The sequence below is a fragment of the Lygodium microphyllum genome, chromosome 26 (assembly GCF_053477565.2).
Source record: "Lygodium microphyllum isolate KBCC chromosome 26, Lygodium_microphyllum_v1.1.10, whole genome shotgun sequence".
NCBI lineage: Eukaryota > Viridiplantae > Streptophyta > Polypodiopsida > Schizaeales > Lygodiaceae > Lygodium > Lygodium microphyllum.
In genome coordinates, this window is record NC_141160.1 from 76,143,839 (window position 1) to 76,159,133 (window position 15,295).

Here is a 15,295-nt window from a genome sequence, read left to right on the forward strand (position 1 = left end):
GTACATTTCTAGGGCTATTTACAACAGTCCCACAATCATGTTATGCAGAAGTAACATTGGCATCTAATGCTATGCTTGTTTGGGCACTTCTACTTAATTGGTTTGGTACTTATTGATGCCCGATTGTTTGGGGGATGCAAGAGGCACATGTTATGCCATCATTTTGGACTGATTTTCTTGTTGAAAATACTCAGTTTTGAACTGTAAATCACTGCTGTACCATAGTCGGCTGAAGCCTATTATCGCATGTTTGGGTATGCCTATTGGTTTCGGGCTATGTCTTTGGGATATGCAATGAAGTATTTACCCTTAGGGTACGACATTGAGCTTGTCTTTGGTTCTGGAATGCTTTTGAGCTTGTATTAAGCTCCAACTTGGTCGTTCTTCACTGGCATTTGGCTTCAGTTGGCATGCTTTGGACCGGTCTATGCCTATTGTCATTGCTTTACATTTAGGCCTCTTGCATTTATGCTTTGGTCAGATATGGATGCCACTTGGTTTGCCCATGCTTGACAATTATTTAGAGCTTCATCTTCAGATGTATTTGAGCATTTTGGATCTACTGGGCATTACATTTGGTTGTCAGTTACATACTCTTTGAATGCTTTTAGGCTTATGCTTTACGGGTCTGAGATAGCTTAGGATTTATGCTTTGAATGTACCCTATTGGGATTTGGCATGTCTGATGCTATTTATTTGATGTATTAGAGCATTGCTTACTCTCTTTGCATCAGACTTCACTTCCAGTGGGAGGCCCTTGGTATATTCAGATGTACATAGAGTCTTATTTACAAATGAGCTTGAGCTTGTGGGACAGTTACATACATTTGCTCTCTTGAGAGCTTTATGTTTGCAGTTTGTCCATAGTGGGCTGATTTGAGACACCTATTGGGGTAGGCACCTATCTCTGTCACAAGTTTGCCAGTTTTGTATGCATCTTGGATGGTTATGTATCGAGCTTCTTGCTCTATCAGTTATGCTTGTGCTTAGTCTCTTCTCTTACCTCGAGACCCATTACATGCATGACTTTTGGACCTATGAGATGTCTCTTGCCTGACAGGTTATTGGTTTGACAGGTCTTGGTACCTTCTTGCCCTTGGAAACTCACTATTGGATGTATCTTGTTACGTGGCAGCTGCAGTGACATATGAATCGGTGATTGCTTCATTTTGGGATAGTTTACATACTGTTGTCATTTATTACATCAAGATAAAATCTGTAGATTTCGAGCACTTCTATGAGGATAATGCTTAATATTTGATGTTATCTTGGTCATATTTGGTGGACAAGTGCTTCTCTTGGTGAAATCCACCCTTTCAACCAGTTTTAACAGTGGTTTTCGTGCATTTTTTGCTAATTACAACAACTTGCAATTTTACCTTTTTGCTTTGATTTGGGACAGTATGGTTGGTCATTTGAAAGACACGGCTCTCTTTAACATTGCCAAGTTGGATGGTACCAACTACAAGTATTGGAAGTCCCAAATATGGCAGGTTTTGGTGCAGAAGTTACAGATTAAACCCTTGCGTTTCAAAGATGTCAAACCTGAGGATATGGATGATGATGTTTGGATGGAAGTTGATGAGCTATGCAAGTCTACCATTATTTTGTCACTCTCAAAAGAGGTCCATCATAATGTTGTTGAAGACAAGAATTAGAGTGTATGGGATTTATGGGAGAAGATTCAGGAGCTTTATGCAAAACAGAGCTCTGTGTCACAGATGTATTGGCTGAAGCAGTTAATGGACCTTTGCATGAAGGAGAAGACCTCCCTTTCATCTCATTTTAGTCAGTTTCATGCTATCATGAAGAGTATGTTGTCACATGGTATTGAGTTCAAAGACAACTTACACCCGTTGTTTCTGCTTGGCACCTTGCCTGAATCATGGGATGTATTCCGTACTGCCATATGCACGAACAAGCTTGATGGGTTGAAAATCAAAGATGTTGAGAGTGCTTTATTGACTAAGGAAATCAACAGGAGAAACAATGATGCTTCTTGCTCTTCACATGCATTGACCATTAGAGGTGGCAGAAATGGCAGGCATGATAATGATCATAAGGGTAGGGACTCTCAGAAGTCTAGGTCCAAGTCACATGGTCGCAGTAAGTCCCGTGGACGGAAGTCTGATCTTACCTGTCATTATTGTGGGAAACTAAGACATATTAGGCTGCAGTGCTGTAAAATGCGCAATGATAATTGCAAGAAAAAGGGAAAAGAAAAAGTGCAGGAAAAGTCTCATGATCGCAGTATTGTACTTGTAAAGTCTAGTGTGAAGATAGAAGAGGTTAATGTCATGCAAGCCACTGATTCAGATGATGATTACATACTTGTAGCTTCTTCATGCGATGCCTTACAGGCTTCTGAGATACGTTCTATATATGCGAAGTGCTGGCTCTTGGATTTGGGTGCGTTCTTTCATGTGACACCCTGTCCATATTGGTTTCATACCTATCGTACCATGTTTGGTTCTGTGCGTCTTGGTGATGACAAGTCTCTTGACATTGTGGGCATTGGAGATGTTAGGCTGCAATTTCCTTCTAGTAGTTCTTTTGTTTTGCATGATGTATGCCATGTACGTGCTCTTGTGCACTCAGATGTATGTGGGCCCATGCCTTGTCAGTCACTTGGTGGGGCAAAGTACTTTGTTACTTTCATAGATGATTACTCACGTAAGGTTTGAGCTTATCCCATAAAAAGAAAATCCGATGTCTTAGACACATTTCAATGTTAGCTTGCATTGGCAAGGGACCAATCTGGGAAAAGGCTCAAATGCCTAAGGTCAGATAATGGGGGTGAGTATGTATCATGTGCTTTTGAGCAGTTTTGTGATGAGCGGGCTATTAAGCGTCAGTTGACCACCCCTTACAACCCACCCCAGAATGGCATGGCTGAATGCATGAACAGGACCATTCAGGAAAGGGTCTGTAGCATGCTTAGCTAGGCTGGCTTATCGCAGCACTTTTGGGCTGAGGCAGTTACTATTGTAGTGCATCTCATTAATAGGTCGCCTAGTAGTGGCATAGCCTTTCAGGTTGCAAAGGAGGTATGGGCAGGCAAGCCCCCCTCTTATGATCATTTGTGTGTCTTTGGATGTGAGCCATTCTGCCATGTGCCCAAGGACAAACGCAATAAGCTGGATCCTAAAAGTGTCAAATATATTTTCATTGGCTATGGAGATGCAGGAGAGATGGGTTACCATCTATGGGATCTGCAGGTGCGGAAAGTGATCCGTAGTCATGATGTTATCTTTCATGAGGACAGAATGCATATGCAGCCTAAGAAAGTGGTTGAGGTATGCAGAGTTACCTTTCAGGAGGAGCCACCTGCTCCCATTCAGCCTGCTCCACGGCTAGCTAGACAGCGTGCAACATCACTTGATGCTCATGGCCTAGATGTTAGACATGTTGATGTTAGACATGATGTTGGTCAGGCAGCAGAGCCTGGATTGAGGTGTTCTACTAGGGATAGACGACTTCCTGACCATTTTGCACCCTCTATGGATTATGTACTAGTTACAAATGTAGGAGAGCCTCTCACTTATGATGAGGCTATGTGTAGGGGTGATTGTCACTCTTGGGAGAGGGCTACGCAGTCTGAGCTTGACTCATTGCATAAAAATTAGACTTGGGACTTGGTTTCCTTACTTTAGAGTAAGAAGGCTTTGCCATGCAAGTGGGTGTATAAGCTGAAAAGTACCCCTGGACACCCCAAGCCAGCATACAAGGCTCAATTGGTTGCTAAGGGTTTTAAGCAAGAGCATGGTGTTGACTTTGATGAAGTCTTTTATCCTGTGGTTAAGATGACCACCCTACGCTTAGTCTTGGCCATGGTTGCACAGCTTGACCTGGACTTGTACCAGATGGATGCCAAGATAGCTTTTTTACATGAGGACTTGCATGATGAGATTTACATGGAGCAGCCTAAGGGCTTTGCAGACCCTGGCAAGGAACACCTAGTGTGCAAACTAAAGAAGAGTCTATATGGCTTGAAGCAAGCACCTAGGAAATGGTACCATAAGTTTGATGCATTCATGCAATCACAGGGCTACAACCGCAGTGCTATGGATCTGTGCTTGTACACGAAGAAAGCCAGTGACGGTTCTTTACTGATTTTGGTATTCTATGTGGATGACATGCTTTACTACTCTATCTATCAGAGGGAGTAAATTCATAAAGTCCTTGAGTGCTTCCGCATGCAGGATGTTAAGCCTATTGAGACTGTCCATTACCTTCTCATGTGAAGGTTTCACAGGCCGATTGTCCACAAACAGATGAGTAGAGAGCCGAGACGGCCAAGATTCCCTATGCATTAGCCATGGGCAGTCTTATGTATCCCATGATAGCCACCCATCCAGATATTGCTTTTGCAGTTGGGGTTGTGGCACATTATATGGCTACACCTAGCAAGAAACATTGGGATGCTGTGAAGGGTATCATGAGGTTTCTGAAGGGCACATCAGATATGTGTCTTTGATATGGCAGCCAGGATACAGGAGTCGTGGGGTACACTGACTCTAATTATGCAAGACACACAGATAGTAGGAAGTCCACTTCTGACTATGTCTTCACTTATGCTGGAGGGGCTATCTCTTGGATGTCCAGGGCGCAGAAGTATACGGCTCTTTCCACTACAGAGGTCGAGTATATTGCAGCCATAGAGGCTTGCAAGAAGGCTATCTGGTTAGGCCATTTGATTGCAGGCCTTGGTATGACAGATGCTATACCTACACTGCATTCAGATTCTATGAGTGCCATTTAGTTGGTCTTCCATGCGAAGACGAAACATATTGAGGTGAGGTATCACTTCATTCGTGAGGTCACTGAGGACAGGTCTGTTGACCTTGTCAAGATTCCAACTAAGCAGAATCCTATAGACTTGCTCTCGAAAAGCCTCACTACAGAGTGCTTTGCCTTCCTTAGGAGATTGATGGGCATTGGATGAGATGATGTCATTTTCCTCATCCTGTTGTACATGTGTACATGTTGTACTGCCTTTTCTTTTTCTCTCTCACTGGGGCAGATTCGCCTTTAAGTGGGAGGTTTTTGGGGGTAAAGGAGCCTCCGCCTAGCCGCCTGTGTATTACTATTCTGACAGTACCCGCCACTGCACACTGCAGGTGGTAGGCATCGGTCACAGTCACTTATTCTTTATTCTTTTAGTGATAGTTTGAATAAAGGAAGGCTCGGCCACACATTGTGGTTATTGGAGTTCCCATTTGTGTCTCTCTCTCTTCTTGCTCTTGCTCTTCGCCATAGCTCACTTCCAAGCAAGCTTCGATCCTTCTCATCTTTCAGATTCAAAAATCCAATTATGTAATATGCCATTATCGATGGCAACCAAGAGTACATCACCAAAAGAGGAAACATACAAGGCATCTCTATCATCCCAATTATATGCATTAACCTCTTCCATCTTTCCCTTAGACTTCTCTTCCTTTTTGCCATCATCCTCATTATACCTTTTTCCTTTTGCTTATTCTTTCACTTGTAGCAATCTTCCTTTATATGTCCCTTCTTATCATAATGAAGCATTCCACATCTTTCTTCCTATGAGACTTACTCCTTGACTTACCTTTCTCATGCTCCCTTGGCATTTGGTTTTCCTTTTACAGTGAGTGCACTAGAGTTCTTTGACCCATGCATTGTTTGTTATATTCACCTCAGTGAGCAAGTTGCTCTCAACATTAGTACTTGTAAGACCACCTACAAGTGTAGAGTTGCTAACGGGCATTCTTAAAAAGTGTCCCAACTCTCAAGCAAGGTGACCAACAAGAATATAGCCTTAACAAAGTCATGAAAAGTGATTTTCTATAATGTCAACTAACTCAAAATAGTACTAAACTCATTGAGATGGTTGGACATAGGAGTCCCCTCCTCTATGCAAAGGTCAGTGAGTTTCTTCAACTAGCATTTTTGTGAAGAGGCACTTTCTTTCTCAACACACATATCTTCTTCCATAACATCACTTTTTTTGTCTTTTACATTTAAAAAAAAACCTTTAAGAGTGTCAACATGATAGTGGAATGTACCAACTCATTTATTTCTTCCTATACATTTACATACATGCCCTCAAGCTTCACATAATAACGTTTTATTGAATTTAGTTACTTTTTCTAAACCAATATATTATAAATCTTCTCTTTCTAGTAAGAAAGATTTAGGACATCCAGATTTTCAATATTAAATAATGCATTTTAAAATTTTCAATATCTAAGTTGATCATAGCCAAAGCATGAAAAGCAAATCTTCAAGTCTCTCTCTCTTCTTTGTTAAAGACACAGAAAACACCCTATATAGGGGCCTATTTTGACCCCCTACTTAAACACCCTAGCTTAAGTACACGTAGACCACGACAAGTTGTTCCCCCGCTTAAGCATGCCATGTGCTTATATATGTCAAAAGTATGTATCAAGCCCTCTTTTAGAAAATTCAAAACCAAGCTATTTTGCTTTAATTATAGCCACTAATGGCTAACCAAATGCAACTAAATTGGGCTATGGTAGCCTATAAATCAAGCCTCAACGGCTCCTTAGTTGAAACACCTATTTGAATTAGATGTATAGCTTAGTAATGAGAATAGTACCTCCTTCAAGATTTGGATGGTAAGCATGAATGTTCTAAGAGAAGCTTGAATCCTCGTGCTCCTCTCTCCAAGCACGAGCTTCCATGAAGGCCACTTGAGGGGGAAGCAATGGTGGGATGTGATGTCAAAGCTAGGGAGTACAAGAGGGTTGAGAGAGAGGAGGAGTGCTTGCATGTGACTTTTGGCCCACAACAATTGGCCATTGTCCTTTATCCCATATCTAGTAGATACCATGTTGCTCCTTGCCTTGCCTCTTGTTTACGGTTCCTCTCTCAATGTAAGTCATCAATGCACATGGTCTCATCTAGGATTTCAATAAGGTTGTTTCTATCTAAGATAGAGTTATTGGCTATGGCTTTGTAGATTTGGTTGTGCAAGTTGGCCCATAATGGCATGATTGATCATTGTTGATTTTTTGTTAGTGATTAACTATGAGGTTTCTTTTAAGTTTATGGGGTTGATCCGTACTCATTTGGGTTTCTTGGTTGTTTGCATGGTGGATTTCTCTTATAGATACTAGTTTCCCTTACAGTCCCAATGTAATCAATGACTCAATTTCAAGATCTTATCTACTATGCTCAAATAGGCTCATCTCTTTATGAAATCTGGTGCAAGTGTACACAAACCAAATTAGCAATAATTCTACCCTTTTCCAACCTTTTAGATGCTCGCTTGAGTACTTAGTCTCTTGCTCAAGTCACTTTGAGTGTACTCGAGTGTCTCTTGCTTGAATGCTTGAGACCTTTTGGGTCAAGCAAGTACAAGTGGAGTTAACTTGAGGGTTTTACATTGAGGTCAAGAAGTATCTAGTCATAAGGTCCAAGGATGCTCAAGGGCTTAGTTGATTGGGTTAGTCATTGGCTTACAAGTTGGGCTTGGAGGGCATGCTAAAGGATGGCTAAATGTATAACTCTCACTTTCTAGAGTTTGATTTTGATCAGTGAGTTTAAATCAATGTGGCAAGGTCTTAAGTTGCTTGGTCAAGCTCAAAGTCTTTGAGTGACTAGGGCTTAAGAGTCTCCTCTCATATGTCTAGTATAAAGAGTCCTAGTGGAATAGAGTCCTTGTTGATTCTTGAGAAAGAACCTTCTTGCTATACACAAGCAAAAGATTCTACATAGCATGCAGCACAACTCAAGGAAGGAGCATGCAACACACAACCCAACAAAGGAGCTAAATGAGGCAGGCTCAACGGCTATGGTAGGAGCAAACTCAACAAGATGAAAGCATGGAGTACACGTGGTGCTCATAGCATTGAAGATGGTTGGAACTGTGGCGATGGTGGTTGTGGGGACAATAGTGGGGTGAAGGCATCACACTCCTCAATTGATTCAGTCCTCCCATGCAAGACTATGGCCATGGCACTTGCAAAGAACCTCACTCACACTCCCTCATGATTTCTCATAACTCTATTAAGAGTGGCAATGCTATTTTTGTTTTGGCCTTTATATTAGCACATCTTGAGCACATGTAGTCAAGTGATAGGTTAAATCACTCAAGCACTTGATCAGTCAAGCATGGGTTCACTCAATTGAGTTGTGTGATCGTACTATCTTAATGCAAATTAAATGACCTTGAGAGGCATAGACCTTTAGTGATTACTCATTGATGTGTAATTAGTGTTTAACTCCTTTAATAGTGGCACATCTATACCTTATTATAGCCTTGATTACTACCTTTGACTTTTGACCTTCATACTCGATTCATGTTCAAGTAGCAGACTCGAGTCCCCATTCCTTCTATGTACATATCTCAAGGGGTTCTTGAATTAAGTCAATGTGATTGATATCTTATGCTTAGGTGCTCAAGCCTCAATACTATCTCACACAGGCATTAAGAGGGGGGAGAGTTGGGATTGACTATTGGAAACAAATGATATTTTTTAGATCAATCTTGGCTCAAGTGATTGTGAGCTTTGTCCTTAGAGTCACACATAGGTAAGGTCCCATATAATTAATGCCTTGAGCAGAGCATGTGGCGGTAGTCACATAGGCTGTCAAGCGATCACGCTTATTCTTTTTGTGATCATTCCCCTGTCCTTTGTGACAAAATAATTCCTAGTCACTTCAATGTACTCATTGGTATTAAATTGATATTTTAATGTAGTCTCCTTCCTTCTTTTACTCACCTCAAGTGATTATATTTTGTATTTTGTTTTTTCTCCCTTTCTCTTCTTGTGCTCAATTTCAAGCCTTAACCCTTGAGCCTCTAGCCCTTGACTCAAGTGCACTTGAGCGCTCAATTAGAGTGCAACCTCATGGAAATTTTGACAAAATGTAGATTTCTACTATGTATGCAATGTTTCCATCCCCTTTTTTTGTCCTATTTATTTATTGTATCCCAAGCTAAATGCCTTAGCCTCATGCAATATCTCTATGGTCAAGATGTCACCAAACCTTTCCTCACTTATTTTTTCAATGAAATGGAAACAAAAACAATATAATACTCAATTTTTCATTCTTCAAGCTACTGTTATCCTATCTCTTCCTAACCTAACCGTGCTTGTGTCATAGGCCTGCCTTGCAAGCTCCTATTCCTAAGCACAATGGAAAATCAAGCACCGTGGTTTGTTGATTCTACATGTGTCTTGGCAACAAAACCAAAATTGTTGAGTTATTAGCTTACTCAACAAGGGGATATGAGTGGAGCTTTTATTCTTTTAGAAGTTCAACCTACTTTGGTGAACTATCTCTCATGTAGTCACTCTCTTCACCTCTCCAACCATTAAGCTCATAAGCAAGCTAGCAAAATAGATGATTTTAAGATTTTAATATAGATAATCTTGAGCTCAATCTTATTTGTAGTTGAATCTATTGGAGATAGAGATGGTCTCATGATCCTTGTGCAGCCCTAGTTGCTCCAAAAGCTTAAGCTAGCTCAAGCTCCAACAGGTGTGGCAAGAAGAAGGATGTAATCTCCCCATAACTTAGTTTAATTTAATGTGCATATACATTCCAAAGAAAATTGATTTATGAAACTGACTCTCATTATGAAGATAATTATTATTATTAATGAGGTATTATATGCCAGTTCATGGAAGAAAACTATGTTTGTAGTATAGAACAACAAAAAGAACTAGCCTAGTGGATAGTCACTTGTTAGTTAAGTGCACTTGGGTGACAACATTGTCGAGATGGGTGACCTCTCGGGAAGATTTTCCTACAAGTTAGTGGGAGCTTCTTGCACTTAGCCAACGGCGCCAATGAAGCCTTTATAGCCCGTTGCTAAGTATGCAAAGGCCAAGATGCCAAGGTCTATGCCTTGGTCACCGCCTTGGTCATAAGCCTTAGAGTGACGATCACCAACGATGAGCCATGCAATGCTCGCCCATAGATTTGTAAATTTTTATCTTCGCGCTACAAAAGTGGAGCTCCCTCTCTAACATCATCAGTGATATCATTAGAAGTGCTAAAAGAAAGGGATCTCTCTTTGTCATCGATAATGCATCAAAAAATGCTAAAAAACAAGTGTCCTCTCTTCCCCCCTCCCCTCCCCTCCTATCCGCCCTTTGCAAAACTATAAATTGAGGGCTTGGGGATGACTAGGAAGGGAGACAAGAGCAATCTCGACGAGGACAAGATGCTGATCGAGAAGGAGGAGACTCTATTCCCCGAGACGAAGAGACATCATTCCATTCAACCCAAGGAAGGGGATATGCTGAAGGTCTCTCATCCTCTTCTACTCTAATCCGAGAAGAGAAGACATTGAAGAACTTTATCCTATTCTATTAATCCAGTTAGAAGTCATACCTCTACTCTCGTCTCTATTCCGTCTACTAGAGAGAGACAAGTATTGCTCTCCATGAGGCAAGAAGAACCATATGCGAGGCCTACATCATTGAATCCCACAATAACTATCATCATCATCGAGAGTCTTATACCCTTGCCAACTAGTATTAGTGCCGTGTTCTTCTTCTTCTACGAATCATATTTCCATCATGGCCCCGAAGAAAAAGAATTCGAAAGCGAAAATTGTGAATGAACCTACTAATGTGGAAGCAACAGTTGGAGTTGCGAGACGGGAGTCACTAACAGAGTTATGGGCGTGGATAACAACCCTTTACCGATCGCGATACCACATGTTTTTCTAAAAATTTCTATCCGAATTCAATAGAAATAAGATAAGTCTCTTAAGAAATACTGCGATCTTAGAGTATTCACTTAGCAAATTATTAGAACATCTTATAGGTTAGAAACTGTTAAGAAAACTACGAAATTCTAGAACTTAAGAGAAATCACGAGGAATTTTTCAAGGCAGATTTATTATGAATAAACCCCGAAGAAATTAGTCAAGGATATAGTTTAATCTAGAAGCTTTGAGAGAAGATTTTAAGACCAGAAATATCTCTAAATTAAAGAAACTAACTCAGTTAAATTCCAAAGGGAAGAGTTCATTATGTGAAAGTCAAGTATTGATTGCTATTAGATTAATCATCACTTAAAAGTTGTATGATTAATTGAAGTCATAACTGCTTGAAGACATAAATCTTGTTTGTGATTTTCTAGATTAGATCTGATTGAATTAAGCATTGGAATAGATATAAATTGAGGAGCCCTATACCTCCCCTAAGGATAGGTGTTGAATCCCCATACCAAGAGGAGATGTTTTTACCATTGCGAAAGCATGGACCGACTCTGATGGTAAGAGGTCTCCCAGTAGGGATCGTATTAAGTAGGAGGTGGTTATGGTGCTAGAGCCCCTGGGAGACGTATTAAGTAGGAGGTGGTTAAGGTGCCAGGGGGGCTCTAGCTAGTAAATCCTTTACGTACGTAGGAACTACTTGGTCCCCTGTATGGCCCAAGTTCTACTTAGGACACCTAAAAACGCTAGCTATAGGTGGATTTGATCTTGGTGACGTGCAAATGTGCCAGATGAGGCAACACGTGAAATTGTAATTTTTCTTCTTTATGGGTGGGAGAACACACATTATGGAACATAATCAATGAATTTATTTTATTCTGATGATATATTAGTGAGTAAATTACGCAAACAACTGTGCATAAAAGGATTCTTTTTAATTAACAAAGCTATTTTTAGATGTTTCACATAATGTGGTAGGTAATTAGATTTTCCCAAAAAACAAACGCTAGGAAGAAACTTTAGAAAGGGTCGATTCATTGACTTACCTAGGGTTTGGTCTCAGAACCCAAACTATAAATTATCTTCGGGGAAAGGTACGACGGCTGTGCCAGAGCACTACGAGGGATTTCATAAATTCTTAGTCTGCTACTAGAAAAAAAGTGTTTATACTCCATGAACCAAGGGTAATGGCAGTCGCTCTTGGACAAGAAACCTCTCGAAGGACACCTCCGAATGTGATCTAGTTGTTGATAGGTGACTGTTAGGTTAGTTAGAAACCTTCAGGTCAGGTCCTTGGTGGGTAACGGTAAGATGCTTTCCGTTCAACATAGACCTAGGGTTATAGAGCCGATCATTCTAGTTAGATTACGGATGGTGATAGCTGGAAGGTAAACTTTGGGCGACTACTAAAATGCTACTCATTACGTAATAAAGAAAGGTACGTTACAAAGGAGATGAAGAATTACATTACATACACACACACACACTCTCTCTCTCACACACACACACACACACACAATGAAGGCAAGTAAGAAGCAAACATGAGCAAGAGTGTAAGAGGCTTTGGCAAACACAAAAAGAATGACAATTCCATTACTTTTTTCAACTTATATACATAAATACTTTTTGGGTATCCACTTATGTTGCCCACCCCATTTTTTAGTTGGTCCTTAGAGTGGCCTTTTGCCTTAAGGCCCTCACCTTTGGGAACCACATTTGTCTCATCTAGAATTTCATGGAGCCCTTTTACACTCTACACGAGTACATGCTTGTGATGATTTCTACAATGGATTACATCATGATTGATTAATCATTTAACAATGTTTCCAAAAATTTCATTTCTTACTTCTTAGACATTGGACTTCTCCTTATCCTTCCTCTTCCATTATGCTTCTTCTTCTTATGCTTTTCTTTAGTTTTGTTATTATATTGCTAGGGGTTAATACAATTCATAACAATACCTAATTCAAAGTATATAAGATGTTACATCAAAAGTAGGCTTTGGAAACTTATGAAATGGATAAATAGACAAATTTCCATAGACCCTAATTTTCTTTCTAAGGAAAATGTAGCTTCAAACTAAACTTAATGTTAATCACCTTGATTATAGTATGTACCGATAGCATATTAAAATACCATAATGTTGAATGCAGAAACCAAAGATACACTAGTAGGGGAAAGTATTTTTTTGGGGGTTTTGATATGTGGTCTCTCAACAGGTGATGTGCTACAACACCAATTGCCAAGTTGCACCCAGGGCATCCTTGTCCATTTCTGTTTTTGCTTTGGACTAGCCTAAAGAACAAGACACTTGAAGATATAAACACAGATCTGCTCAAATTTTTATAAGGACATTATATTTAGCTTCAAACAAAAGAGAGGAAACTCAAGCATCAAGATTGATGTAATTAAGGTAATTCACAAGATTCCAACAAAGCTGGTATTTTCTTGAAACTATGTATTACTCCTAAATTAAACTAAATTATTTCTTACATATGAGGTGATGACACAAACAAGGAAAAGTGAGCTCTACACTTCATTAATCTATTTTGAGAACAATTATACAAGGGTCCAAGTATGAGGGATGTACACTATGCATAAGGAAATATACCTATTTTGTAGTGTGCTTTGATCTTAAAATCATTTGTTTATTTTTGTTTTGAAGAGGGAGGAACATGAAGAGCGAGAGCTTATGGGTGCTTTGAATTTGTATCTCTACCACCACTCCTGTTCTAAAAATAGTATATGAGAAACCAATGGTCAACTTAGAATGGTAAATCCCATCATAACTATGGTACAACAACAATCTTCATACATGGTTGAAAACTTCTAAGCATTGTACAAAATAATACCATAGCGATGCATGGCAAGTAAATGAGTGGAAAGCAAAATATATGGTTCTCAAAAGCACTATTAACAAGGCATTATTGGCACTTCAATTGTGCTTGAGGCGAAGCAATGGGAGATTTAAACACTTTAATGTACCTACCTGATTCAGCATGTGATCAACTTGAATTTCTTTGGTTATTATGGATGAGGAATTTGCTCCAACAAGTTTATCATGGAAATCTAATGTATAGAATTAACAATTTTAGTACTACATAGTTTTATACGTGCATGAGCACCAATGATTGTGATATTATTTTCATTTTAGAAAGACCAAATAATACATGGTTTGTAATTGAACAAGAAGTGAACTAGGAAAAATGAGACTGTGTATTCAACATAATAGTGGAACATTTATTCAATCCAAAGAAAATATATCAAGTAATGAGAAACCAATGGTCAATTGAGAATGGTACTTGCTTGGAGTCACAACGTAATCAAGCCTTCACCCTTTGTGTAATCAACTTCAATTTCTTTGGTTCTAATGGATGAGGAATTGCCTCCAATTAGTTTATCCTAGAAATCTCACGGATATTGTCTTCGTTACTTAGTTTTACGGCGTGTGTTTGCGATATTGTCTTCGTAACTTCTTCAGAGGGGAGAGAGAGAGACAGAGAGAGGGGGAGCGCAGAACCTTTTTAAGTTCCTCCCTTGCTCCACATCCATTCAAGTGAAAGATCACACAAGTAGCTTCTGATTCGGATAGGAAAATACATGGGAGTGCTGCAAGAGATACTGGTCCCTATGCTAAAACATCCAACAAACGCTAGCTCTTGTCTCTGGATACAACACTAAAGCCACACTAAGTCAGAGATCAATTTGCTAGCAAATGCTAAAGGTTACCGAGTATCTTCAGTAAGCTTTGTGATTCAGACAGGAAATATTCAATATACAAGGAATGCTGCTGGAGATACTGATCCATTCATACGGACAGGCAAAACAACCAGCAAACACACCGCTGTTGCCTTTGGATACCAAACACACCATAAGCGCATAGCTTATACCACTATGTGTGTTATTTGTTTGTGCGCATCTCAAAGATTGCAGCATCAGAGGTGGCATCCTTTAAAGAATGTTCATATGTACAGAGACCTGCAGTTTCAAGTTGCCCACCTATAACTTCAAGATGATTATTGCTGAGGCATCTTTAACGTTTCCTGGGAATGAGAGACCTGTAGTTTCAAGAGGACCTGCAAAGACCAAAGGACATAGAAGGGTATAAGGACGTGCCGACTCATAGCAACCTTCTGTTGTTGAAATGACCATTGATAGTCTGTGTCATGGAGGACGGCACCTAAACCAGATGAGTTGCTGATGATTCAACTTCTCATAAGTATTGCAACTGATGTGCATGTATGAAGAACACCAGAAATCACAGCACAGCTAGATACCATTGCTAGGAGAAGCTTCCATTCACACTTCACTTATCCGTGTACAAAAAGCTATAATGCTGGCATCCAGTGTTGTATATTTACAGGCCAAGAATTTGTAAAGAGGTTGTCTGATAGGTCCTGAATCTTGAGAGTCTCCTGTCTCCTATCCTGCTTGCCATCCTTGTAAAGCCATTTCTTGATGACAGCTGGAAAACATATACGAGATCAGGAGAAGTCTGGAACCTATTATTGTACCTTTACAGTCGAAGAATTGTTCTGAGGGTGTCTGATAGGTTCTGAATTTTGAGAGCTTCCTGCCCTGCTTGCCATCCTTGTAAAGGCATTTCTTCATAACATCTGGAAAACATGT

General features: G+C 40.0%; 1 protein-coding gene across 4 annotated transcripts in view; it reads right to left on the bottom strand.

Moving 5' to 3' along the window:
• Nucleotides 1-13,874: 13,874 nt before the first annotated feature.
• Nucleotides 13,875-15,295, bottom strand: part of SIK1 (Protein kinase superfamily protein) — an 88,142-nt gene continuing 86,721 nt past the window's right edge. For 2 of the 4 annotated variants that reach the window (XM_087668660.1, XM_087668658.1), the window contains exon 18: nt 13,875-15,282. In XM_087668660.1, the coding sequence (XP_087524786.1) occupies nt 15,183-15,282 (100 nt within the window). In that variant the 3' untranslated portion in view covers nt 13,875-15,182. The remainder of the gene's footprint in view (nt 15,283-15,295) is intronic. The other 2 variants (XR_015688971.1, XM_087668659.1) reach the window with 2 other exon arrangements.